Raw genomic sequence first — 27448 nt, 5'->3', positions numbered from 1 at the left:
TCGGCTTTGGTTTCTCAACCCTTACAACTTAAGACATGGGGACTTCCACCCCCCAGAATTCCCTACCCAGAGGGATTCTGGGAATTGAAGTCCCAGCGTCTTCTTCAACTGCAGAGCTTGAGAAACGCTGGTGTATAGAATTCAGCCTTTCAATTATTATTGCACGAGAAAGTCGAGGAGGAAGCTGAACAGGAGTTTTTAGGGATTTAATTTTGGGCGAAGTATTGATCGAATGGAGGCCCTGAGCAAATACGACTTGTCTCCCTCCCTTCCTGCCCAAGAGTGGGAACGACATTGAGGACATTTTGAATCGTGTTGCATTCTTGGAACCACAAGCTTCTCCTTCCTGGTTGCTGAGGTGTACAATTCAAGTTTATTGTCCTATGTTTTTTAAAAAAAGAAAGAAGTAAACATGTCTGTGAACTGTTTTATATAAAGACACACTGTTTGCGACTGAAGTACCCAATGTGAGTTGTCGTCTTTGGAACTTCAACATGGAAAGTCGGAAAGGGTGGGAAGGGAGGCCGGGGAATTAATCTTACTGAATTAAATGATCTAAACCAAGGGTGACAAACTCAAGGCCCGGTGGCCAGCTCTGGCCCGTGGGGCCACCCTGGAAATAATGAAGGACTGTCCCACATCCGGAATTCTTGAACTTCTGGGAGGCCCATTTTTTGCCTTCCCAGAGCCTCCTCACGGTTACACCCCTGCACTTACCTGGCATGCAAGATGGGCCGCCTGGAGACTCCTGGGAGGGGTGGGAGGGGGTGGGTGTGGCCAGCCAGTCCTTGCAACTGCTAGTTCGATGAACCGGATATAAAATTAGCATCTGATTTGCCTGAACCAGTCCGAACAGGCTGAATCTCACACCTGCATGTGGCCCTCAATGAAATCGAGTTTGACACCCCTGATCTCTGGAGCACACGTGCATTTCAATCTCATCTCTGGTTTGAGCCCAGTCGTATCACATTTAGAGCATTTATAGCATTTGACAGCACTAAGCACTAATCAAGAGTGCTTGACAGCATAAAGTGGTTTACAAAGCCAGCCTATTGCTCCCAACAATCTGGATCCTCGTTTTACCGGCTTTGGAAGGATGGAAGGCTGAATTAGCCTTAAATTGAACTCCTGGCTGCGTTCAATACTTACTGCATTTCTAACCACAGCTCTTGCAATTCAGTGTTCGTAAAAGTATTTTACTAAATCCACATACTTCTTGTTTGCACGTAAAACTGTCCTGGTTGAGGATTTGAACTAGGGAGTGGCGAGACCCGAGTTCTAGTCTATCATTAGCTAGAGAAGACCCCTGTCTGGCTTTAGATCGGTCACACTGACCAGTTCAATCTGAAACTGATCTGCCCAATCTATACTTGGGTTTGTTATGGGAAGAAGATCAGAAGAGACAACACAGCCTTGAATTCTGAAACACAAGCCAGGATGTAAATTTAATATCTTGTCGCTGATTTGGCTTAGGACCATATTTGGGGCCAGGATTCATTGCTAAGACAAGGTAGCTGCAGAGAGATTCGAACCTGATTTTACAACTGTTTTGGCCATGGTTCTAAAGTGAACCACTGCAGTCGTTAAGTGAATCACATGGTTAAACCAATCCAGCTTCCCCATTGACTTTGCTTGCTGGAAACAGGTTGGGAAATGAGAATCATATAACACCAGGACACTGCAATCGTCATAAATACAGGTAGTACTTGACTTACAGCAGTTCATTTAATGACCATTTGAAGTTATGGTACAGAAAAAAGTGCCTTATGGCCATTGTTTGCACTTATGACTGCTGCAGCCGCCCCAGGATCACAGGAGGAAAATTCAGATCCTTGCCAACTGACTTCTATTAATGACGGCTTCAGTGTCCTGGGGTAATGTTGCGATAAGTTATCGGGGAAGCCAGATTCACTTAACAATGCTGTTACTCGCTTAACAACTGCAGTGAACACCGCGGTGGCAAGAAAATTCGTAAAATACGGGGAGGAGAAAAAGCTCCCTTAACAAATGTCTCACTTAGCCACAGAAATTTTGGGCTCAATAGTGGTCGCTAAATCGAGGACTCCCTGTACTTGCTGGGGGCCAAATGCATGGATTTTGATTATGTGAATGCGGGGATCAGAGGTGGTATTCAACCTGTTCGGCCAAACTGGTAGTGAACACATCATGAGTGGGGGTGGACCAGTGGTGGGTTTCAATTTTTTTTAGAACCTCTTCTGTAGGTGTGGTCTGCTTTGTGGGAGTGGCTTGCCGGCCATGTGACTGGGTAGGAGTGGCTTGCCAGCCATGTGACTGGGTGGGCATGGCCAGCTTGTAAAATGTGGTGAAACTCAACAATGCTCTTGCTTAGCAACTAAAATGTTGGCTCAGAAACGCTGGCATTTGAAGCACGCAAGTCTTAAAGCTGTCAAGTTACAAGACCCTTGCACCCCTAACCCTTTAGAAAAAAACACCCCAGGGATGTTCAAACTTGAAAGCTTTAAGACTTGTGGACTTCAACTCCCAGAATTCCTCGTCTTGCTCTTCACCTTGATGATGTGCGGATGGGCGGGGGGAGGGAGCTGGAACTGGTTCTAAACATCACTGTAGATTTGTGGAACCTCTTCTATATAAAAGGTTAGAACTGGCAGGAACCCACCCCTGGGGTGGACCCACCCCGCCTAGCCCTGCCCCGTCCACCTGCTCTGGCTCTATGCCGTCCTATTTAGGCACGTTTTCAAGCCAAAGCACCTGTGCAGAAGGCCAAGTGCATGCGTGTGAGCGAGTATGCGCACTCACATTTGCAACCTGGTAGGTAAAGTAAGTGAATACCACTCCTGGTAAGGATGCTACAAGAGCTATGTGAGGGCTAGTGGCAAGTCACTTTTTTCCCATGCTGCTGTGACTTTCTCTCCAGATCTCCCACTTATAGGACACCTAGGATAGGGGTCGGCAACCTTAAACACTCAAAGAGCCACACAGGTCATAACTGCAAGCCCCCCCCCCCCCAATCCAATTCTGGAGCCAACTGGAAGTCCCGTTTCCACACCATAGAGTCTCCTCCTAGTGTGGCGTCCTTTTTCCTCTACCTGTCCTAACCGAAAGCCTTTTGTGGAGCTGACTGGAAAACCCACCCCTTAAAATGGAGTCCTCCCCTCCTCAAACTGGATGCTCCTCTCAAAATTGTGGTGCCGACTGGTGACAGGGAGCCGCAGCAGAGGGATGAAAGAGCCACAGGTTGCTGACCCCTGACCTAGGATAGATCTTTTACATCTTTTCTATTCTGCTCTATGGAGGGGAGAGTTGGTCTCTGACAGAAAGCCACTTGATGGGTCTAGAACAGTGATGGCGAACCTTTTTTGGCTCGCATGCCAAAAGCGGAGGGAGAGCAGGGGGGTCGTTCATGGGCATGCCACACCCATGATTTGCATACCCCAGCGCACATGCGCACACAACCAGCGCTCCCCCCCCCCATTTTTGGCATGCTTTTTTCGCTCTCCCCAGGCTCCAGAGGCTTTATAGAAGACTGGGGAGGGCAAAAACAGCCTCCCCTGTTCCCCCCCCCCCCCGGAGGCCCTCCAAAGGCTTCAGGAGCTTCCCCAAAGGCTCTGGAGGACGAAAAACGCCCCTACAGACAAACTGGAAGTGACTTCCGGTTTGCTCGTAGGGCCGGTTTTAGCCCTCCGGAGCCTTCAGGAGGCCTCCCTGAAGGCTCCAGAGGGCAAAAAACTACCCTACGAGCAAACCGGAAGTCACTTCCAGTTTGTCTGTAGGGCCGTTTTTCGTCCTCTGGAGCCTTGAGGAGGTTCTCTGGAAGGCTCCGGAGGGCAAAAAATGACCCTATGAGCAAGCTGGAAGTGACTTCTGGTTTGCTCGTAGGGTCGTTTTTTGCCCTACGGAGCCTTCCAGAGAGCCTCCTCAAGGCTCCAGAAGGCTAAAACTGGCCCTACAAGCAAATCGGAAGTACATTCCCGAACCTCTGGTTTGCCCGTAGGGCCAGTTTTTCGTGCTCCGGAGACAACTCCGGAGGGCAAAAAATGGCCTCAAAAGGCCGAAGGAATATTCTATTCTCTATTAATATTGTATTCTCTTCTATTCACTTATTCTATTTCCTATTCTATTAATATTCTATTCTATTCCCTCTTCTATTCTCTATTAATATTCTATTCTATTCTCTTCATTCTCTATCCTATCCTACCCTTTTCTGTTCTGTTCTACCCTAATTACTAATTGCAGAATTACTAATTTCTGACAGCAATGGGTCAGAATAACAGAGTTGGAAAGGACCTTGGAGGTCTTCTATACCAGGGATGGTGAACTTTTTTGGCACCAAGTGCTGAAAAGGAAGCACGTGTACACAGTTCGTGCAGTCGCCGGGTGCCGCAAACTGCAAAAGGAGCTGCCCAGGAGGCATGCGTGCAACAAAAAATGAACTTCCGGCTTCCAGCGCACATACGTGCGCTCGCCAGCTAGTCTTCCACGCAAGTCTTCCAGCGCATGCATACGCAACAATCAGCTGGCCAGTGTGCACGCTCACGCCACAGAATGGAAGACCAGCTGTTCAAGTTTCCGGCACTGCCACATGCACAAAGGCCAGCTGATCGCCACATACGCATGCACACCAAAAACCCGGAAGAGGTACATGCGACACCACGCGCGCCAGACAACATGGTGCCACATGCCATAGCATTTCAGACAAGTGGTCATCCAATCTCTTCTTGAAACCTCCACCGATGGAGCTCCCCAACTCCTGAAGGCAGGCTGGCCCACTGATTCCTTGTTATGTCAGGACATTTCTCCTTAGTTCTAGGTTGTTTCGTTTCCATCCGTGGCTTCTTATTCTGCCTTCCGGTGCTTCGGGGTGGAGGATGGGTCACAAGTGGGGTCTCCCTTTTAGGATATGTGTAAAACATTCCGAGCTGGAACAAAACAGTTAGATTTTCACGGGTGTAGGTATGCTGGTCTTGTTGTATTCAGGTTTTTTCCCTTGTAAGATTGAGATTGTTTTAGCAACATTTTGGCGAGGTCTCACTCGCCATCCTCAGGCTGGTGTTTTCGGCTTAAAGTGTGATCGGAGCTGCCGTCTTTCTATAAATCTTGGTGGGGGTGTGTGGAGTGCTGGCGTTGTTTCAGTAAGTGGATTGATTGGCTGTGTGGCTGTATCATGATTGGTAGATTGGTGCTGATTGGTGCTGGCTGTGTGTCCGTTGTTGTTTTGTGTTGTAACGGCTGGGTGGTGGGTGGGGCTTGTTTGTTGACCAGGGCTGGTTTCCAGATGTCTGGCAGGCGAGAGGCATCGTCACGTTTATCGTCGCCCACCATCCAGGCTGTTACAACACAAAACAACAATGGACACACAGCAAGCACCAATCTACCAATCATGATACAGTCACACAGCCAATCAATCCACTTACTGAAATAACGCCAGAACTCCACACACCCCACCAAGATTTATAGAAAGACTGCAGTGCCGATCACGCTTTAAGTCGAAAACACCAGCCTGAGGATGGCGAGTGAGACCTTGCCGAAACGTTGCCAAGACAATCTCAATCTTACACCAGATGACTTACCTTCTGGAGACAAAGACTGTGGAGGTACGACATTGCTAACACCCCTCGGGGTGTCTGTTGTTAAGATGCAGCCTGTTGTGCCTTTATATGGCTTCTACCATACTGCCGCAAAATGGCTTCTACTGTACAGCGGAGTGGAGTTCCCATGGTAACGTCTTCACAGTACTCAAGGGGGCTCCCTCTGGTAAGGGGGTAAATCCAACATTAGAAATTACATTTGACCAGGACATTTCCCCCTCTTATAAATAAATACTGGGGTAACGCCTGGCTATCGGCTAGTGATTAATAAAGCAAAAAAGCAAATATAATCCTCTTGCCCATTTTTGTGTGTGGACTGAGTGGTGGATAACATTCACACCCTAACTTGGATGGCTTTAGAAAGCAAAAACAGGCAACAGGAGGCATATTCCTATGTCGTATTTTTTCCCCACTGGATGAGACTCTCAACGGATGGCGTGTTCTCTCGGAATAAGTACACTTGAAACACTTTGGGAGAACGTTCCAAATTGATCTATTTCACTCAGAACTGGAAACAAAAACATGTCTTGTTTTACGCACAGCCTTACTACCCCCTCTGTACTCCAGGCTCACCCAACTGCACCCAGTTTAAAACGCTGAATTTCAACCTGGAGTTAAAATGTATTTTAGTTGTTCTTGTTTTTTCTCCTTCTGGCTCAGAAGGGCCCGAGAAGCCAATTACGCTGAACCTTCAGCCTTCTTAACTCAGCACTTTCAGTCCCTTCCTCAACCTTTGCTCCAGCAAAATGCTAAAGGTTGGGCGGGAGGGAAGGGGGGAAGGGAGGGGATAAAATAATCAATTATTTCTGCAATACGAAACTTTTAATCTTGACACTTTCTCGGTAAAGACAGGACATTAATACCTCTCCTTAATCTCTCCCCGCACTTTCTCCTGGACTCCGATGATAACAACTTGAAGCAGACCAGGCTTTATGTAATGACTGTACTAGATAAAAATAGAAGAGGAGGAGGAGGAGGGAAAAAAATGAAATTTTAACTAACTGTAGAAAATGAAGGCGTTCACGGTTAGTGGTAGAGCTGTTGGATTATGCCTGAAAAATATTAAATTCTGGGACAGAGGGGAGGGTATCAATTTTTTGTCTCCAAATCCATACTGTTCTTCGTGTCCTCCTCCAGTATTTGGAAGTAGGAGGAAATGTGCAAAACCAACATTCACCCATAAAGAATACCATCCAGAAAGGCTCAAAAGCAACCAAAACCAACCTTATTTTTCTTCCCTTTTTCCAGTCTCACGCAGGGGGGGGTTTCCTTCCAAGGTTGAACAGACCTTGCCCCGAAAAAGTTTGTCTCTCCTCCCTCTTCCGCCCCCCCCAACTCCTTCCCCTACCAGAGAGATGGCACAAAAACACAATTCTTGGCATCTCCCATTGGCATCAGTTACTGAAACCGTCCCATGGCCTCCAAAGTCAAACGTGTCCGGCCAAGCTTTCCTTTGGGAAGGTGAACTCAAAACGGCATGCTTTCCTTTTAAAGAGAGAGAGAGAGAGAGAGAGAGAGGGAGGGAGGGAGGGAGGGAGGGAGGGAGGGAGGGAGAGAGAGAGAGAGAGAGAGAGAGAGAGAGAGAGAGAGAGAGAGAGAGAGAGAGAGAAAGGAAAAGAAAAAAAGAGGACAAACCTTCCCTTTGCTGGGATTTAAAAATGAACGGTTTCCGTGGCAAAAGACAGTGGATTGTAGGAATGGCAGAGCTTCCTTGGGTCTTGCAGGCGCAAAAAAACTTTCGAGATGCTTAGATGGAGCTCAACCTAACTTTGAACATGTCCCTAAGAAAGGCGGGATTCACTGACGGGATTAAGGCTCTGCATGCATCGTCCATCCCCTTTTCCCAGTCACTGTTTCGTGGGAATTGCAGCTTAGAAGCGAGAGCTCGCCATCTTCCTCGTGGTCCTGATTACTATCTCGAGGAGCAAAACTTCCAGTCATCTGAAAAGGGATACTTGAATATATAAATTAAGGAAACTAACCTCCCTCCCCCCCCCCCCCCGGTTCCATTTGTGTAGGAGTTGTTATGGTCCTCTTTGTGCATCAACTCGCTGGCCAAGGTGTTGCATTGGTCTTTGGGAGGCGGGTGGGGGGCTCAGGCAGATTAATTAAAATGAAACTTAAAATGAAAGTTCCCGGAGCCGAAGGGGTTAAATTCGGATGCCCATTGGTGCTGATGTCCTGATCCTCCTTGCTGATTCTCTGGATCTAAAGGATCCTCGCCGGAGTCGAATTTCTGTCGCATTTCTGGAAGGCAGGGAGGAAATAAAAGAGAATAACAGAATTGGAAAAAGGGACCTTGGAGGTCTCCTAGCCCAACCCCCCAACCCTGCTCAAGCAGGAGACCCTACGCCATTACAGACAAGGGGTTGTCTAATCGTGTTCTGACCTAGGCTTCCCAAGATCGTGAAGCAGACTCCTCGTCCTGATAAAACCTCTTTTATTTAGCTGAAAGGGAATTCCACTCCAGCAAAGTCCCAGCCAACAGTCTTTCAAGAGATTTCACAAGCACAGACCTTTATCAGGCTTGGAGAGCTGCCAAGCTGATATCTTCCAAGCACCATGCTGTAGCAGCAATTACTTGGCAAGAAGTAAGGAACAGATCTTCACCCTAATGAAGTGAACTAATTGTCTCCTGCAAACTCCATTCCCCTTTGCTCCTCTTTATTCCCTATGGGAGGGGCCCTTCACTGTCCACCTGCACCTTTACTCCCGAGTTGGCCCCTTATTCCGTAACTGTTCCCTTCTCCTGGCAGCACTGTGCATGCGCACATCGGGAACAGGCTCCAGCTGTTCTTCTGCCCCACTTATCTCCGATTCCGAAGGCAGCTGAAAACTGTCAAACGGCAGTTTGGGCAGATCCTTTCCCAGACTCCAGGACTAGCCCATGTTCCTCCCCAACCTCCTCACCATCTGATTCTGCCACCAGCTCTGCTGGCGGGCCACAAAACATCGCTCCTTAGAAACCTCCAGTGATGGAGCACCCAACAATAAACCAACTAAGAAGACGTTAGGGGTGAGTGGGAAGACCAGTTGCCAGGAGATGGTCTTAGTTTGGTATCGTCATCCCTCACAGGAAAACCAGATAGGAAATCCGAGCAGATTCTACTTTGTGGTAAGACTACATCAGGGATGTCAAACTGAAGGGCTATGGGACGAATCTGACCTGTGGGGGTGCTTTGATCTAGCCCACCGGGCCACCCAGGAAACAGTGAAGGACTGGCCTGTGGGTCTCTAGCAACAAAAATGGAGTTCAGGAGAGCTGTGTACAGCCTTCCCGAGCTCCATTTTTGCTGGCAGAGAGTTGCAGGAGGCCGTCGCCGAGGAAAACAGAGCTCGGGAGCTCGTTTTCACTGGCAGAGCGCTCGGGCTGCCACAGGCGCTCCTGACATGAGAGACTTCGGGTTGGCCATGCCCCTTGCCCACGCCTACCAGTTCTGTGGGCGTGGCTTGGTAGGTGTGGCAGGGGTAGGATACTGCAAAATCCCCATCCCTCCCCACTCCTGGGGGAAGGATATTGCAAAATCTCCATTCTCACCCCACTCTGGGACCAGCCGGAGTTGGCATTTGCCAGTTCTCCGAACTACTCAAAATTTCCACTACTGATTCTCCAGAACCTGTCAGAACCGATAAGCTCATTCCTGTTACCTGGATCTGTCAGGACCTCTTTAGCGGCTGCAATATCAATGAATTTTTTCTCGGCTTCCTTTTTCTCATCTTCTGACTGGAAATTGTCGGGGTGCCACTGCTGAGCCAGCTTTCGGTATGCTTTGATGATCTCCTGCTTGTTGGCGTTCCTGGGGAGGGAGTGTGGGGCAGGAGAAAGAGGCCTCTTTAGGATAGGGAGATTTGAAGCATCACCTCTTGGGGGCCAAAAGGTAGCTCCATGTTATGACTCATACACAAGGGAAGCTCCATTTGTCATTTTTCTGCTGGTGGGAATTGTTCTGATCCAGCCTTAGCAGAATCAAAAAACAGATTCCCGGTCACCAAAACCCCCTCTTTATTTACCTCTTGTGAATTAATTGGCTTCACCCACCAAAATTTCCAGGCAACAGTCCTTTAAGGAGTTAACTGCAGTGACAAGACCTTATCAATTCCTTGCGATAACTGCAAGAAGGCCGTTGAGCTCCCAGATGAAAAACTGTCAAATTAAGTTCTGGCAAGCAGACTTTGTAGCATAAAACAACATGAGCAAGATCTTCAGAAAGACGAACTGTTGTCTCCTGCGATAATCACTCCCCATTCCTTCTATTTATTCCCCAAACAGGGAGGGGCCATTCAGTGTCTACGTGTGCTTTGCTTCTCAAGTCGGCTCCTTGTCCTCCGTTGCTCACCTCTTCTAACTGCTCTGCACATAAATGCATCTGGAACAGGCCCCAACTGTTCTTCCGCCTCACTCATATCAGCCTCCAAAGGCAGCCTGCCTCTCTGGTGGCTGGGAAATGTCCGAGGGCCCTGGCTCTATCTCTGCATCGGACACAGAGCATCCATAAGAGGCTTCCCCAGGCTCCAGCACCGGCCCAGGTTCCTCCCCAACCTCCTCATTTTCTGTGTCTTCCACCAGCTCCGCGGGCAGCTTGTAGGCCACCACAGGAATATGAAGGGCAGGGAGAATGGCAGATTGCGGGAGGTACAATAAAAAGCAGCAACCAAAATTATTCTTTTTGTCTACAGTTATGTCCGCAATGCTATAATTATTGGAGATTTATATCCATACACATAGGTACTATTATTTTTAAGAACATTTCCATAATGAGTGTAGAGCCCAGGCGGTGTTATTCCCCCTCCTCCCCTTCTCACTTAATATATAAAGATAATCCAAGATGGGGAACTTAGGGTGCTTCCAGAAGTTGTGATCTACAATTCCCAGCAGCCAGCAGGGTCACAAATAGAGGATTTGGGGAATTGTAGTTCAGCAGTGGGGGCAGGTGCAATGGCTCAGCGGGTAAAGATGCTGAACTTGTAAAAAGCTGACAGCCAAGGTTCAAGACCCGAGTGCCACACGATGGGTTGAGCTCCTGCCCACTTAGCTGTTCAAAAGCAGCAAATGCGACTAGATAAATAGGTACCACTTCGGCGGGAAGGAAACAGCATTCTATGCACGTCGGCGTATATTCATGCTGCCACATGACCACAGAAGTGTCTTCAAACGATGCTGGGCTCTCTCGGCTAAGAAACAGAGATGAGCACCGCCCCTTAAATTCTAACACGACTGGACGGGGGAAATCTTTACCTTTAGTTCAGAAGTATTTGAGAAGTTCTCACGGGACTCCACAATTCTAAATCATAATGTGGTCCATTTCTTTTGGGTCTATGTTTGAACCTACAAAGTGGGACGCAGTGACTCAGTGGCTAAGACGCGATCAGAAAATGTGGACGGTTCGAATCCCTAGCGCTGCGTAACAGAGTAAGCTCCCGTTACTTTTCCCGGCTTCTGCCAACCTAGCAGTTCAAAAGCACGTAAAAAATGCAAGTAGAAAAATAGGAACCACCTTTGGTGGGAAAGTAACAGTGTTCCGTGCGCCTTCGGCGTTTAATCATGCCGGGAACATGACCACGGAGACGTGGAGGAGGCGTTCGGGGCTCTTCGGCTTTGAAACGGAGATGAGCACTGCCCTCTAGAGTCGGGGATGACTAGCATATCTGTGCGAGGGGAAGCTTTACCTTTTTACCTTGAACCTACCAATTATGGCTTGGGTGAGAACAAGCTATTATGGCTTAGTCAACACGCTATGGCTTGGCTGAATGTGCTGTTCGTTCAGGCCAGATAGCCTTGTAAATGTCAATTGATTATTATTATTTTCCCTTGTAGAAAGAAACTTTGAGGTGACAAAAGTGCAGCAGAGCTCTTCTGGCTTCCCAAAATCATTAAACCAGGACTTCAACCTTCACGGTTATAGTACAGTGCAGCTTTTAATTTTCTATTACAGAGGAATTCCTCTCAGCAGTTTTAATCCTGGATTGTGAAAGATGCCGGATACCAGAGATGAACCTGCTTACCTCTGAATTCCGAGAATTTTGTAATAGTTCCTCTTCTTGGACTGCTTCAGCAGTTTCTGCGCTCTCTCGAGCCCGTCTTTTAATTCCTCATTTTCAGCATCAAATTCTTTCGCTTCTTGATAATCTTCAATGGCTGGAGATTTTTTAAAAAGAAGGCCAGTTTTAATTCTTTCAACGTGGAAGCTTCCTCCCCTGTCAGCTTTGACTCTTCGGTCAAAGACTTTTATTGTTTTGACCAAGACTCCCCAAGAGCATGAAACAAACTTTTTGTCCCGGCAAAAAACCCTTTTATTAATTTACAGTGAATTCTGCTCATTCACAGCCTGCAAAGTCTTTCAAGGGAGGATTTGCAGTCACGGGCCTTATCTGGCTTGGAGAGCTGCCAGGCCAATATCTGCAAAACTTGGCAAGGAGTCTCAGAAAGTCACTAACCAATTAAGCGAACTAATTGTCTCTTGCAAACTCCACTCCCCTTCCCGCTCCTCTTTTATTTCCTCTGGGAGGGGCCATTCATCATCCACCTGTGGCCTTACTCCCAAGTCGACCCCTGTTCTTTAGCTGTTCCCTTTGTCTGGCATGCGCACATTGGGAACGGGCTCCAGCTGTTCGTCTGCCTCATTGATGTCTGACTCTGAAGGCAGCTGCTAACTGGCATACGGCTCTGGCCCCCTCTCTGCCTCCGACACAGAGCCCTCATCAGAGCCTTCCCCAGACTCCAGGACTGGCCCATGTTCCTCCCCAACCTCCTCACTGTCTGAATCTGTGTTGGGGCATTCACAACTTCTGGAGGCAAGCTGTTCCACTGATTAATTTTTCTAACTGTCAGGAAATTTCTCCTCAGTTCTAAGTTGCTTCTCTCCTTGATTAGTTTCCACCCATTGCTTCTTGTTCTACCCTCAGATGCCTTGGTGAATTGTTTGACTCCCTCTTCTTTGTGGCAGCCCCTGAGATATTAGAAGACTGCTATCATGTCTCCCCAAGTCCTTCTTTCTATTAAACTATACACACCCAGTTCCTGCAACCATTCCTCAAGTTTTAGTCTCCAGTCCTCTAATCCTCTTTGTTGCTCTTCTCTGCACTCTTTCTAAAGACTCTTTAGACACAGTGTTAATCCCATGGGATCCATTTTAGGTACTTTAAGTTCAGGGCACCATCCCAAAAAGGCTTCCCCCCCACTTCCCACATGGCAATTGAACTTTATGGGTTTTTTTCTTTGAAAACATTTTTAAGCTCCTTAGACGAGAAGAAAAATGTTTTCAAAGGTTAAAAACCAAGAATGTCCAGCTGTCTCTTGAAGAAAAAAAAAAACCACCTTTGGGACAACCATGGCCTGGATGACTTCAGAAACTCCACTGACGTTGAAGGCAAATATTTTACTCCTTAACCTCCCAAAGGTGAAAAAAAAATGAAAGAAAGAGGACTGGAGTGTACACCTATCATCTGGTGTGTGTGTGTGTGTGTGTGTGTGTGTGTGTGTGCGAGAGAGAGAGAGAGAGAGGGAGAGAGGGTGGGGGTGGGAGAAAGAGACTCTAGAAGAATTGCTACTGAGCCTCATCTCTCTCCACTAACTACTTAAAAAAATTCTGAAGTAGAATTAGGTGTACAATTGTAGCCCAATATAACAGAAGAATAGAATAGAATAGAATAGAATAACAGAGTTGGAAGGGACCTTGGAGATCTTCTAGTCCAACCCCGTTTAAGCAGGAAACCTTACACCACTTCAGACAAATAGGTTATACAACATCTTCTTTAAAACTTCCAATGTGGGAGCATTTCTGGAGGCAAGTTGTTCCACTGATCGATTGTTCTAACTGTCAGGACATTCCTCCTTAGTTCTAAGTTACTTTTCTCCTTGAATAGTTTCCACCCATTGCTTCTTGTCCTGCCCTCAGGGGCTTTGGAGAATAGCTTGATTCCCTCTTCTTTGTGATAGCCCCTGAAATATGGGAAGACTGCTATCATGTCTTCCCTAGTCTTTCTTTTCATTAAACTAGACATACCCAGTTCCTACAACCCTTCTTTATACATTTTAGCCTCCAGTCTCCAGTCTCCTAAACATCTTTATTGTTCTTTTCTGCCCTGTTTTCTTGAGTCTCAATATCCTTTTTTATACCATGGCGAGCAAAACTGGATGCAGTATTCCAAGTGTGGCCTTACCAAGGCATTATAAAGTGGTATTAACATTTTATGTGATCTTGAGATTCCATTTGGGGAATTGTTCTGTGTGGGGTCACATTTTCCTCCCTGCTGATAATGAAGTGTTGGGTTTTAAAAAAAAATACTCCCAGGTTTGAGGCGTTTGGAATCGCATTTTATTGCCTCTGGATGAGATTTTTAGGCAGGCTGGGAAATGAACAAGCGGGCTTGCTTCATGTGGCTTCTGTATTTTGCATTCAGAAAGTGGTTCGACTGGGGCGAGAACGTTTGCCAAGAAACGTAAATGTAAAAAGCCAGAAAACCAGTTTGGCATAGCGGTTAAGGTAGCAGGCTAGGAACTGGGAGTTCTAGTCCTGCTTAGGGCACGAAGCCAGTTGGGTGACCTTGGACTAGTTGTACACTCCAAGGAAAGAAGGGACTGTGGGACTTCATTTCGGGAAAAGCCTTGTCAAAAACCCTAGTCTTTGTAGGTGAGGGAGAGTCAAGTAAAACACTCCTTCTGGGCCGGAGACTGAGATTAATCTGGGAGGTCAGTGGAGGATTGGAGGTGTGGTCTCAAGATTTACCTCAGTCTCCAGGGCAAAAGGGCTGTGTTAATACCCATGTGTGACTCCTCCCATGCCTCACTTTGGAAACCAGCAGGGACTCATCTAGGCCAGGGGTGTCAACTCAAGGCCCGTGGGCCGGATCCAGCCTTAGATGTGGCCTGCGCAGACAGCATGGAAATAGCAAAGGGCTGGCCCGTGGTGTCTCTGCTAGTAAAAACGGGGCACCCCCCCCCCGCTCCCCGGCCCGTTTTTAGCCTAAACGGCCTCCTGCAGTACTCTACCAGCCCAAATGGGCTGCAGGGGGAGGGCCCCATTTTCGCTGGCAATGACTATCAAAAGAAGCTAAAAACAAAACAAAAGGAGAACTGTTTCTTCTTTTCCATTGGAGCATGCAAGAAGGGGCAGGAAAGGAGAAAGGGAAAGAGGAAAGACCAAGGAAAAGATAGGAAGATGGGAAGAGAGCAAGGAAGGAAAAAAAAGGAAAGAGAAGGAGAAGAAGAAGAAGAAGAAGAAGAAAGAAGAATGAAGAGGGAAGGGAAAAGAAGAGAAGAGAAGGAAGATTATAATGAGCGATGGTTGGTCTCAGGGAATTCCTGCCTTAGCACTTGGACACCACAGGTGCCGCCCCTGACACGAGTCCCGCGCCATGCCTGTCAGGAATATAATTCTAACGGTTGGGTTGGCAATATATAAATCATGTAACAATGTTGTACCTGTTTCTTTAAAGCATACTGTAAAATGTGATTGGTTGCTGCTTTTCCTCAATCGGCCATAAGAGGGAGCCAGAATGACTGTTAGCTCTCTGTTCCTTAGATGCTGGGCTGATCTGATCTGAGTGTTTTGGAAGCTGGCTGTTAGAAAGTACCGTGAGCTATTGTAAGTTTTGCAACTGTTAGCAAACTTTGAATGCCGAACTGATTATATGATACTGGACTATGCTATTTGGATTATCCCTTAACTGAAAGGCACTGATGACTGACTGTCTTATCCGTGTATGACTTGGACTGTTTGATGGACTCTGATACCTCTATTTCCACGAAAGTAAAAACCTATTTAAACTGCAGTGTCTCTGTATGCTGGTTTGTGTGTTCTCCAACACAACAACACTTCTCTGAACATACTCGCTCTCCCAACAGGGAGCTTACCTAACAATGCTCACCATCACCCTCGACCATGCCTATGCCCCCCCCCCCAGCATGTCCTCCCCCCGGCCCTCCGAGGTCAAACACAACCCTAATACGACCCTCAATGCAATTGAGTTTGACATGCCTGGGGTAGGCAGTTTCTGAGAATTAAACACGACTGAACGGAAGAAGAAGAAAAAAAGTAAATAAGCGAAGTCGTTAACCCCGGGATGGAAGGAGGAAGAAATGAATCGGATGAGGCTCCCTAACGTAGCGGCCATGAGCTTTCTCAGATACTGACCTTTCTCAAATTCTTCGTTAAGGATGAAGGCCTCTGCTCGGTCACGCAGGATGAAGATATTTCTGGGATCAAGCTGATGGGCTTCGCTGCAGAGATCTATTGCTTCGGCAGTCCGTTTGCTCTGCAACAGGGAGTAAAGTGGGTTTTTTTTTTAAAAAAAAATCAGGGCAACCTGGCCTATACCCAAATATAGGATGGAGCATATGGCTTCTGCTTTCGCCTTTTGGGCCCAACCCAGGAGCCTTCCTTCGCAGGCTGTCACTTTTGCGACAAGCTATTTTTGGGTGCGTTGCATTTATATTTTAACGAATAAAGAAATAAAAAGGAGACTAGTATAGATCCATTTCAGGCTAGGGTTTAACCCTGTCCAACATCTTCTTAAAGGCTTCCAGTGTTAGGGCATTCACAACTTCTGGAGGCAAGCTGTTCTACTGATTAATTGTTCTAACAGTCAGGAAATTTCTCCTTAGTTCTATGTTGCTTTTCTCCTTGATTAGTTTCCACCCATTCCTTCTTGTTCTACCCTCAGGTGCCCTGGAGAATAGTTTGACTCCCTCTTCTTTGTGGTAACTCCTGAGATATTGGAAGACTGCTATCATGTCTCCCCTAGTCCTTCTTTTCATTAAACTAGACATACCCAGTTCCTGCAACTGTTTTTCATATGTTTTAGTCTCCAGTCCCCTAATCATCTTTTGCTCTTCTCTGCACTCTTTCTAGAGTTTCCGCATCTTTTCTATATTGATCCAGAGAAGAGAGCCGAGGTGGCGCAGTGGTTAAATGCAGCACTGCAGGCTACTTCAGCTGACTGCAGTTCTGCAGTTCGGCTATTCAAATCTCACCGGCTCAGGGTTGACTCAGCCTTCCATCCTTCCGAGGTGGGTAAAATGAGGACCCGGATTGTTGTTGGGGGCAATATGCTGACTCTGTAAACTGCTTAGAGAGGGCTGAAAGCCCTATGAAGCGGTATATAAGTCTAACTGCTATTGCTATAACTGCTATTTTTATTCGCTCTGACTGGCATGGTTCTCCAAAACATCTGGAAAGGATCAGCTTGGCCAAAGGATGCAGATCAAGGACCAAGCTTCCACAGGGCACAGTGGTTAGAATGCAGTACTGCAGGCAAACTCTGCCCACCGCCAGCAGTTTGATTCTCACCAGGCTCAAGATTGACTCAGCCTTCCATCCTTCCGAGGTGGGTAAAAATGAGGACCCAGATTCTGCCGGGAGGACGGGGGGAGTAGGGGGACAATAGGCTGACTCTGTAAATTGCTTAGAAAGGACTGTAAAGCATTGTGAAGTGGTATATAAGTTTAAGTACTACTACTATTGCTATACAGCAGGGATGTCAAACTTGATTTCATTGAGGGCCGCATCAGGGTTGTGTTTGACTTTGGGGGGCTGGGGAGGCGTGTCCAGGTGGGCATGTTCAGCTCGATATGTCACTCAGGTTCGGGGAAGCTGTGGTGGCCTGGACACACCACTCCGTCCTCCTTTTTCAGTTGGGACGGCCACCTGCAGCGCTCTGCCAGCGAAAATGGGTGTGCCCCCTGGGCTCTGTTTTCACTGGCAGAGGCACTGCGTGCTAATCCTTCACTATTTTCAGGGCAGTGCTACAGGCCAGATCTAAGTACCTCACGGGCCAGATCCGACCTGAAGGCCAATCCTTCACTTGCAGAGTGCTCCTGGGGGGGATGCCCCCCCCCAAACAAGCAAAAAATGGCCCGTTTATTGTCAAAAAATGGCATTCATAGCCTTATGGAGGCTTACAGAGCGCTGCTGGGGGCTGGGGCGGACAAAAAACGGCCCATTTGTTGCTTATTTCTGCCCTCCCCAGCCCCCAGGAATTCTCTGAAAGCCCCCATAAGGGTATGCACAGCCATTTTGGTGAAGGGGGCGGGATTTTGGGAGGCAGAAAATGATGTATTCGATGTATAAGACACACCCAGATTTTCAGCCTCTTTTTTGAGGAAAAATGGTGCGTTTTATACTGCAAAAAAATGGTAAGTACCCCATGCGGCAGGTCCGGCCCACGGCCAATTCTTCACTATTTTCAGGGCAGTCCTACAGGTCAGATCTAAGTACCCCATGGGGCAGATCCGGCCCATGGGCCAATCCTTCACTATTTTCAGGGCAGTCGTACAGGCCAGATCTACCATATTTTTCGAAGTATAAGATGCACCGGAGTATAAGATGCGCCAAGGTTTTGAAGAGGCAATTATTTAAAAAAAAGTAGGTAGGTAGATAAAGGGATAAGGAGGGAGAGAGAAATATATATAGAGAGAAAAAAATACAATAGGTAGATAGGGAAAGAGAGAGAGAGAATGTAGGTAGGTAGGTAGAGGGATGGAGAGAGAGAAATATAGTAGATAGGTAGGGAAAGAGAGAGAGTAGGTAGGTAGGTAAATGTTTCCAGGTGTATCTATCCATGTGCTGCAGAAGGAAATCGCTGATAATCTGCAGCACCTAAGACTTTGTTTCTGCTGGCACAGCACTTGATCAATCTAATTCTCATCAATCGGTTAAAGAGCTTTCCCTAAGGAAATTTTTTTTTGCAGTCTGTAAACCTCCCCAAAATGGCCCGTTTTTCACAAAAATCAGCCTGTTTTTCTTCAAAAAAAAAAAAAGCATGAATAGCCTTGGGGGAGGGGGGGGTTGCAGATTGCTCCTGGAGTGGGGGCTCCCCAAAAACCAAAAAAAGGCCCATTTTTTGTGAAAACGGGCCGGGTTTTTGTCAAAAAAATGGCATGCATAGCCTTATGAAGGTGCTTATGGAGTGCTGCTGGGGGCTGGGCCAGACAAAAAACAGCCCATTTTTTGCTTATTTCTGCCTTCCCCAGCCCCCAGGAGTTCTCTGAAAGCCTCCATAAGGGTATGCACAGCCATTTTTGTGAAGGGGGCAGGGTTTCTGGAGGCAAAAAATGCTGCATTTGATGTATAAGACGCACCCAGATTTTCAGCCTCTTTTTTGAGGAAAAAAGGTGCGTTTTATACTCCAAAAAATACGGTAAGTACCCCATGGGGCAGGTCCGGCCCATGGCCAATCCTTCACTATTTTCAGGGCAGTCCTGCAGGCCAGATCTAAGTACCCTGCGGGCCACATCCGGCCTGCGGGCCAATCCTTCACTATTTTCAGGGCAGTCGTACAGGCAAGATCTAAGTACCCCATGGGGCAGATCCGGCCCACGGGCCAATCCTTCACTATTTTCAGGGCAGTCGTACAAGTCTAAAAATGGCAAAAAATGCTGTATTCGATGTATAAGACACACCCAAATTTTCAGCCTCTGTTTGAGGAAAAAAGGTGTGTCTTATATTCTGAAAAATATGGTAAGTACCCCATGGGGAAGAGCTGTCCCATGGGCCAATCCTTTACTATTTTCAGGGCAGTCCTACAAGTCAAATCTAAGTATCCTGCGGGCCTTGACATCCCTGCCATACAGAAAGAAAGCGAAATCTCAGTTAGGTGAGCAATAGAACCAGACAGACGGAGGCCTGATAGTAGACCCAGGAAGTAAGCCCCGATCCCCATTTCAACTTCATGAGATTAAGCAAAGCATTCGCGCTTCTTTCAGCCTCTGGTCCCATTATACCAACACAGGCAGCTTCCCAAAGAGGATGGCTCATCGACAGGGACGCCAAACCCAGATTCATTACAAAGGAATTCCCCCTGGTTCAGCCTCTACCTTGGACAAACAGTGGCAGATCCGTCCTTTGGCTTTGATGGTGTAGATTTCTACGCTGGGTTCTGTTTTCATGGTGGCTTTGTACTTCTCGATGGCATCTGCGTATCTGTTATTAGGAAGCAGCAAAGAAGAAATAAGATTGGATAAGGGACACAGATAGGGAACGATGATATAGCAAGAGCATTTAGATTTATATAGCGCCCCATAGTAAAGCTGGCAGCAGAGTCGGAGAGTGAGGAGGTTGGGGAGGAGCATGGGCTAGTCCTGGAGGCTGGGGAAGGCTCGGACGAGGGCTCTGTGTCGGAGGCAGAGACGGGGCCGAGGCCGTCTGGCAGTGATCAGGTGCCTTCAGAGCTAGACAGTAGTGAGGCAGAGGAACAGCTGGATCCTGTTCCCAGTGTGCGCATGCGCAGAGTTGCCAGAAGAAAAGAACAACTCAGAAATCAGGGAAGACTTGGGAGTAAAGCCACAGGTGGACAGTGAATGGCCTCTCCCATAGGAAATAAGAGGAGTGAAAGGGGAGGGGGCTTTTGCAGGAAACAATTCCTTCGTTCAGTCATTAGATTTGTTTCAGGAGTGTGAATATCTGTCTGTGAATCTGAGACTCTGTGCCCAGTCTTTCCTTCCACAGCACCTCATTTGGAAAATATTTATATGGCAGCTTTCCAAGATAGATAAGGTCTGTAGTCATAAATATTCCTTTGAAACATTGTTTGCTGAATGTGAGAGAAATTCACCTTCTTTTAATAAAAGAGATTTTGTTGGGACCGGGACTCTGCCTCGTGCTTTTCGGGGAAGCCTAGGTCAGAATAGTACTTTAGAGCAGGGTTGTCAAACTCAAGGCTCACAGGCCACATCCGGCCCATGAGGTGCTTAGATCTGGCCCACGGGGCTGCCCTGGAAACAGCGGAGGGCCGGCCTGTGGTGCATCTGCCAGCGAAAATGGACCTCAGCAGGGCCACAGGCACGATGTGGGAAATAGGTATTGTTAGGAATATAATTCTAACGGTTGGTTTGGCAATATATAAATCATGTAACAATGTTGTAACTGTTTCTTTAAACATACTGTAAACTGTGATTGGTTGCTGTTTTCCTCAATCGGCCATAAGAGGGAGCCAGAATGTCTGTTAGTTTTCTCTCTGTTCGTTAGATGCTGGGCTGATCTGATCTGAGTGTTTTTGGAAGCTGGATGTTAGAAAGTGCCGTGAGCTATTGTAAGTTTTGCAACTGCTAGCAAACTTTGAATGCCGAACTGATTATATGATTACTGGACTATGTTATTTGGATTATTCCTTAACTGAAAGACGTTGATGACTGACTGACTTATCCGTGTATGACTTGGACTGTTTGATGGACTCTGATACCTCTATTTCCATGAAAGTAAAAGTCTATTTAAACTGCGGTGTCTCTGTATCCTGGTTTGTGTGTTCTCCAACACAACTCTCACAACGCTTCGCTGAACGTACTTGCTCTCCCAACGGGGAGCTTACCTAACAGGTATCATCAAAAGCAGACCTCTATATCCATTGATCCTGTTTCTGGGATTCAATCAGAATGTTACGGGTCGCCAGCAGGCAGCGGAGCTGGCAACAGATTCAGGGACAGGGGGAGGTTGGGGAGGAACATGGGCCAGTCCTGGAATCTGGGGAAGGCTCTGATGTGAGCTCTGTGTCGGAAGCAGAAAGGGGGCCGGAGCCATATGCCAGTTATCAGTCAGACATCAGTGAGGCAGACAAACAACTGGAGCCTCTTCCCAGTGTGCGCATGCGCAGAGTTGCCAGATGAAAGGAACAGCTAAGGAACAAGGGTCGACTTGGGAGTAAGGCCACAGGTGGACAATGAATGGCTCCTCCCAGTGGGAATAAAAGAGGAGCGACAGGGGAGTGGAGTTTGCAGGAGACAATTCGTTCGCTTAATTGGTTTGTGACGCTCCGAGACTCCTGGCCAACTTTTGCAGATCTCGGCCTGGCAGCTCTCCAAGCCAGAGGTCTGTGACTGTAAATCCTCCCTTGAAAGACTTTGCTGGATGTGAATGAGCAGGATTCACAGTCAATTAATAAAAGGCTTTTTTGTCAGGACCAGGAGTTTGCTTCATGCTCTCAGGAAGCCTGGTTCAGAATACAGAAAGGATATCCTTCTTACCAGCATGCCCAACGATTTTAATCCACGGTGCTTGTGCCACGCAACCTCCGTGAGAATGTTAAAAGGTAGTTAAGGCGGGGCACGAAGGTGGCTGGAGAAATCTCAACAACGGTTAAGGCCGAAGTCAGCTTAGATATGGGCACCCGTGCTGACAGAAAACCCAGGATGGGAAGTTCACCTCTGAGCTTTGATGTGCTCCTCAGCGGATTCCAGCTGCTTGGTGAGCTTCTTCACTTGCTTGTAGTGGGAAAAGCAGTCCTTGTCATCTTGGTCCAGCTTCAAGCACTCCCGCACTTGGCTGTGGGTGGAAAAATGCGGAGAGCGAGAATTGAAAAGAGGGAGATGTTTGAAGCCTTCCAAGCAGGGAAACTGAGGCAGAGAATAGAATAGAAGTTGGAAGGGACCTTGGAAGTCTTCTAGTCCAACCCCCTGCTTAGGCAGGAAACCCTATAGCAGGGGTTGGCAACCTTAAACACTCAAAGAGCCACAAAAATCCTAACCGGAAGCCCCCCTCTGCCGACTAAATGTCCAGTTCCCCCTCCTAGCACGGCGTCCTTTTTCCTCTACCTGTTCTAACCGACAGTCTTATCAATTGTGGAGCTGACCGGAAAACCCATCCCTTGCCATACTCGCCTCCTGGCGCACCCTGCTCCCCCCCCCCAAAAACCCGGAAGCTCCTCTCAAAATTGTGGTGCTGATTCGCGACAGGGAGCTGCAGCAGAGGGATGAAAGAGCTACATGCGGCTCCAGAGCCATGGGTTACTGACTGCTGCCCTAAACCATTTCAGACAAATGGTTATCTTAAAAACTTCCAGTGTTGGCGCATTCACAACCTCTGGAGGCAAGTCGTTCTACTGATTATTTTGGTTAGGAATATAATCTAACGGTTGGGTTGGCAATATATAAATCATGTAACAATGCTATAAATGTTTCTTTAAATCATACTGTAAAATGTGATTGGTTGCTGTTTCCTCAATCGGCCATAAGAGGGAGCCAGAATTACTGTTAGCTCTCTCTCTGTTTCGTTAGATGCGGGGCTGATCTGATCTGAGAGTGCCGTGAGCTATTGTAAGTTTTGCAACTGTTAGCAAATTTCGAATGCCGAACTGATTATATGATGCTGGACTATGTTATTTGGATTATCCCTTAACTGAAAGACATTGATGACTGACTGAATTATCCGTGTATGACGTGGACTGTTTGATGGACTCGGATACCTCTATTTCCACAAAAGTAAAAGTCTATTTAAACTGTGGTGTCTCTGTATGCTGTTTGTGTGTTCTCCAACAAAACTTTCACAACGCTTCGCTGAACGTACTCGCTCTCCCAACAGGGAGCTTACCTAACAGTTTTAACTGTCAGGAAATTTGTCCTTTGTTCCAAGTTATTTCTAGAATAGAATAGAATAGAACAGAAGTTGGAAGGGACCTTGGAGGTCTTCTAGCCCAACCCCCTGCTTAGGCAGGAAACCTAACAGGTTTCCACCTATTGCTTCTTGTCCTGCCCTCAGGTGCTTTTATTCCATTGGGAAGCTTTTATTATATTTTATTGTATTATATTTTATTATTTTATTGCCCCCTACATGATTCTGGGCAGTTCACAATGTTAAAACACACACAATACCCTAAATAACCAAAATTGCACAATTATTATTTGGCGTACAATGAGAACGTGACAAAGAGAACATATACTGTGGGGGTAACACACCCTTATTTGGATTTGGATTTTTTGGATTTTATTAGTATTTATAGGCCGCCCTTTTCCCTGAGGGGACTCAGGGCGGCTTACATAAAATAAGGAAGGGAGGGTACAGACAATAGACACAAACAATACATAGAAGTAAAATAGTAAGCAACATTCATTCATCATTCGGGTGGGGACAAATTAGCTTTATCCCCAGGCCTGACGGGCTAGCCAGATCTTAAGGGCTGTGCGGAAGGTCTGGACGGTGGTGAGGGTACGAATCTCCACGGAGAGATCGTTCCAAAGGGTCGGAGCTACTACTGAAAAGGCTCTCCTCCGTGTAGTTGCCAGTCGGCACTGACTGGCAGATGGAACTCGGAGGAGGCCTAATCTATGCGATCTAATTGGTCGCAGGGAGGTAATTGGCAGGAGGCGGTCTCTCAAGTCACCACTCGAGGTGTGTGTGTCATGCCACAAAGGTGGCACGCAGAACCCAGCTTAGCTCTACCGTGCCTCCCATTGGCCAGCTGACTTTTGGGTCTCTGCCACGCATGTGCGGGCGTTAAGGGGAGCACAGCGGGAGTGGTGCAAGCCCGCCCAAAGGCCAGGTTTTGCTCCCAGGAGGCTGCAAGGAGGCCTACTAGGCCCAAAATGGGGTGCCCAGGGGGGTGGGCTCATGCACGCATGCGCGCGCTGGCGGTGGTGTTGCGAGACACTATAGATATCATTCATTCCCTTTCCTGTCTAACACAAGATAAGAAAAAAATAAATGCCCAGGCAACTCCAGGTTATCAGTTAGTTCATTATAATTACAACATGCAAATTAAGATTAGAATTTGGAAGACTATGATTATGTATATTTAATTGTATTATTATGATTAGCATTGTGCAAAAAGTACATTGACTCAGACACTGTCCAGAAAATATGTATGGCTATACAATACAATACAATACAATAGCAGAGTTGGAAGGGACCTTGGAGGTCTTCTAGTCCAACCCCCTGCCTAGGCAGGAAACTTTATACCGTTTCAGACAAATGGCTATCCAACATCTTCTTAAAGACTTCCAATGTTGGGGCATTCACAACTTCTGGAGGCAAGCTGTTCCACAGATTAATTGTTCTAACAGTCAGGAAATTTCTCCTCAGTTCTATGTTGCTTCTCTCCTTGATTAGTTTCCACCCATTGCTTCTTGTTCTACACTCAGGTGCCTTGGACAATCGTTTGGCTCCCTCTTCTTTGTAGCAACCCCTGAGATATTGGAAGACTGCTATCATGTCTCCCCTAGTCTTTCTTTTCATTAAACTAGACATACCCAGTTCCTGCAACCATTCTTCATATGTTTTAGCCTCCAGTCCCTTAATCATCTTTGTTGCTCTTCTCTGCACTCTTTCTAGAGTTTCCACATCTTTTCTACATCGTGGCAACCAAAACTGAATGCAGTATTCTAAGTGTGGCCTTACCATGGCATTATAAAGTGATATTAACACTTCACGTGATCTTGATTCTATCCTTCTGTTTATGCAGCCTAGAACTGTGTTGGCATTTTTGGCAGCTGCTGCACACCGCTGGCTCCTATTTAAATGGTTGTCCACTAGGACTCCAAGATCCCTCTCACAGTTACTACTATTGAGCAAGGTACCACCTTTACTGTACCTGTGCATTTCGTTTTTCTTGCCTAAATGTAGAACCTTACTCTTTTCACCACTGAATTTCATTTTATTAGTGCCCAATGTTCAAGTTTGTCAAGATCCTTCTGTAGCTTAAGCCTGTCTTCTGGAGTGTTGGCTATTCCTGCCACCTTGGTATCATTTGCAATATTATTTAATTGTATTATTATGATTAGCTTTGTGAACAATTACATTGACCCAGACAATACACTGTCCAATACGATACAATGTACGGCTGTTAAAGGAAAAATGACACATTAAAATATATTTTTAAAAAATAAATAAATAAAACTACAGGTATGTCTGGGAAGGAAAACCAGCTCGTTTATGGTACACTGACTCGGGCTCCCAAATTCTGTGAAGCCACCATGTGACTTCCCTAATTTGGGTTTGGCGTGGGTGAAGGAATGCAAACTTGGCCTTGAGAACAAGGAAGAAATAAACCCCGACATCAAAGGGGAAGTTTCAGAAAGGATGAGTCAGTCTGAGCATGAGGAGAAAAAACTCAAGATGACCCCACCTTGAGTTTATTTGGCATACAAGCGGAGTGGAGGGGAAAAAAAGGGGAAAACTCTTGATAGGCTTTGAAGGGGCTGTTTTTCTACCCTACATCAACAAAAGCATTCTGGGAATTTCGGCTTTCATACCTGTTTTCTTTTTCTTGTCCTGGCCTTCCTTGAAGGGCTAATAAAATGCTATGGTGGTTTGCAAACCACGTTTTCCAAACAGACTCAATCACCGACATGTACAATTTTATATCCAAACTAGACTATGTTGTTTTTCTGTGTTATCGTATAACATATGTGGCTGTTGTGGCCCAGCAGGAGCCGTAGGAGCTGCCACCAGACTCTGACAGCGAGGGGACCTATGAGTTGGCCCTGGAGGATGTGGGGGACCCTGGACAGGGTTCCGACTCCGAGCAGGGCGCAGAGAGACTGGTTGGCCATCAGGTGGCGCCTGAGCCTTGGATCAGTGAGGAGGAGACAAGGGAGAGTGATCCAGAAACCAACAGTGAGTTGTTCCAGGATGCATGCCATCGAAGAGCTACTCGGCGTCAAGAACAACGTAATTACAGGAGGTAATTACGCTCAGCTGATGGTCATTAGGCTCCTCTCCAGACTATAAAAAAGACTGCTTGTGCCATGTCCTTCTTGCAGAAGTCAACGCTTTGACTAAAGAGAAACAAACTTGGCAGGCTGGATTGCTTCCAGAGTTTGTCTGAATTGCTGCCAAGGTTTGTCGGCCTTGCTGCCAAGGTCCTTATCTGTTTGTTTACTTGGGTTTCAGCCACCGAGAGTCTGGTCTTGTTATTAAAGGACATTCTCATTAAGCGTGCCTTGGCTTTCGTTACTGGATGGAGGAGGGGGGTCAGAATTAACTTTTTACATCTATCTATCTCTCAGGGACGCGGTGGCTCAGTGGCTAGGACGCTGAGCTCGTCGATCAGAAAGGTCGGCAGTTCAGTGGTTCGAATCCCTAGTGCCATGTAACAGAGTGAGGTCCCATGACTTGTCCCAGCTTCTGCCAACCTGGCAGTTCGAAAGTATGTCAAAAATGCAAGGAGAAAAATAGGGAGCTCCTTTTGGTGGGAAGGTAACATGCCAGTCACATGACTACGGAGATGTCTTCGGACACCTCGTTCTCCTGCCACCTCCTGTAGAGGGCACTTTTTTTGGAGGCTTTTTAAAAAGTTAAGCACCAAGCAAAGTCATCCATGGTGACTCTGGCACAACTAGCTCAGCCTGCCCTCAGCTCTTGCCTTTTTCCTTTTACATTTTTCTTTTCATGATGACAGTGGTGAGGCTCTGCCTCCCCTGCCTGCACGTCCCTGTGTTAACCTATTCATTTCTGCACATTCTACCCTGTTTCCCTGAAAAGAAGACCTCCCCGAATAATAAGCCCAATTGGGCTTTTGAGTGCAAGCACTGAAATAAGCCCTCCCCCAAAAATAAGCCCTCCCAGAAAATATTGCAACATAGCAGCAGCTGTGAGGTGACCACGCTTGCTGTTTTCTGCACCTCAAAAATAATAAGACCTCCCCAAAAATAAGGCCAAGTGCTTATTTGGAGGGAGTCAAAAGAAAATAAGACCCTGTCTTTTTTGGGGGAAACACGGTCATATTTTCCTGATCACCTTCTCATCCGTAGGAATGTCTGTGTGTTGCCCAACTGCTACCCAAGTATACCAAAAGTGTGCGCACGCACACACACATCATCGGATTCACATGGCACACTCACGTTAAGGACTCCTCGTGTTCTCCCAAGTTGTAATAGAGCTTGCTGAGCTTCAGGAAGGCGGCCCTGTTGTCATTCCGCAGCTTAGTGGTGGGCTTCAAGTCCATGATGGCCTTGTTGTAGTCCCCGAGGTGGAGGTAGCACTCGGAGCGCAGCTCTTTGGATTCTGGATCCCATGGAGAGATCTGAAAGGAAGCCGGGGGGGGGGGGGGGAGAGGGAGGGGCAATGGTTTTGCTCAGCCTAATTGTGGTAACATCAACATTATTGCTGGAAGGGAACTTGAAGGTCTTCTAGTCCAGAGGTGTCAAACTCAATTTCATTGAGGGCTCCATCAGGGCT

General features: G+C 47.0%; 1 protein-coding gene and 1 long non-coding RNA gene across 2 annotated transcripts in view; both read right to left on the bottom strand.

The window, feature by feature from the left end:
* Positions 1 to 4768: 4768 nt before the first annotated feature.
* On the bottom strand, positions 4769 to 5723 carry LOC116520354. The gene is made up of 2 exons (XR_004256771.1): positions 5550 to 5723; positions 4769 to 4898 (listed from the first exon to the last, which is right to left on the bottom strand). It is a non-coding gene; the product is annotated as an uncharacterized LOC116520354 (long non-coding RNA).
* Positions 5724 to 7216: 1493 nt separating this feature from the next.
* Positions 7217 to 27448, bottom strand: part of LOC116522433 (dnaJ homolog subfamily C member 3-like) — a 30422-nt gene continuing 10190 nt past the window's right edge. The window contains exons 6-12 of the mRNA XM_032237334.1: positions 27112 to 27293; positions 21701 to 21820; positions 19381 to 19486; positions 15701 to 15821; positions 11571 to 11703; positions 9216 to 9364; positions 7217 to 7814 (exon numbers count right to left, since the gene is read on the bottom strand). Coding sequence (XP_032093225.1) covers positions 7672 to 7814; positions 9216 to 9364; positions 11571 to 11703; positions 15701 to 15821; positions 19381 to 19486; positions 21701 to 21820; positions 27112 to 27293 — 954 coding nt within the window. The 3' untranslated portion in view covers positions 7217 to 7671. The remainder of the gene's footprint in view (positions 7815 to 9215; positions 9365 to 11570; positions 11704 to 15700; positions 15822 to 19380; positions 19487 to 21700; positions 21821 to 27111; positions 27294 to 27448) is intronic.

The sequence above is a fragment of the Thamnophis elegans genome, chromosome Z (assembly GCF_009769535.1).
Source record: "Thamnophis elegans isolate rThaEle1 chromosome Z, rThaEle1.pri, whole genome shotgun sequence".
Classification (NCBI taxonomy): Eukaryota; Metazoa; Chordata; class Lepidosauria; order Squamata; family Colubridae; genus Thamnophis; species Thamnophis elegans.
This window is presented reverse-complemented; position numbering and strand designations above follow the sequence as displayed.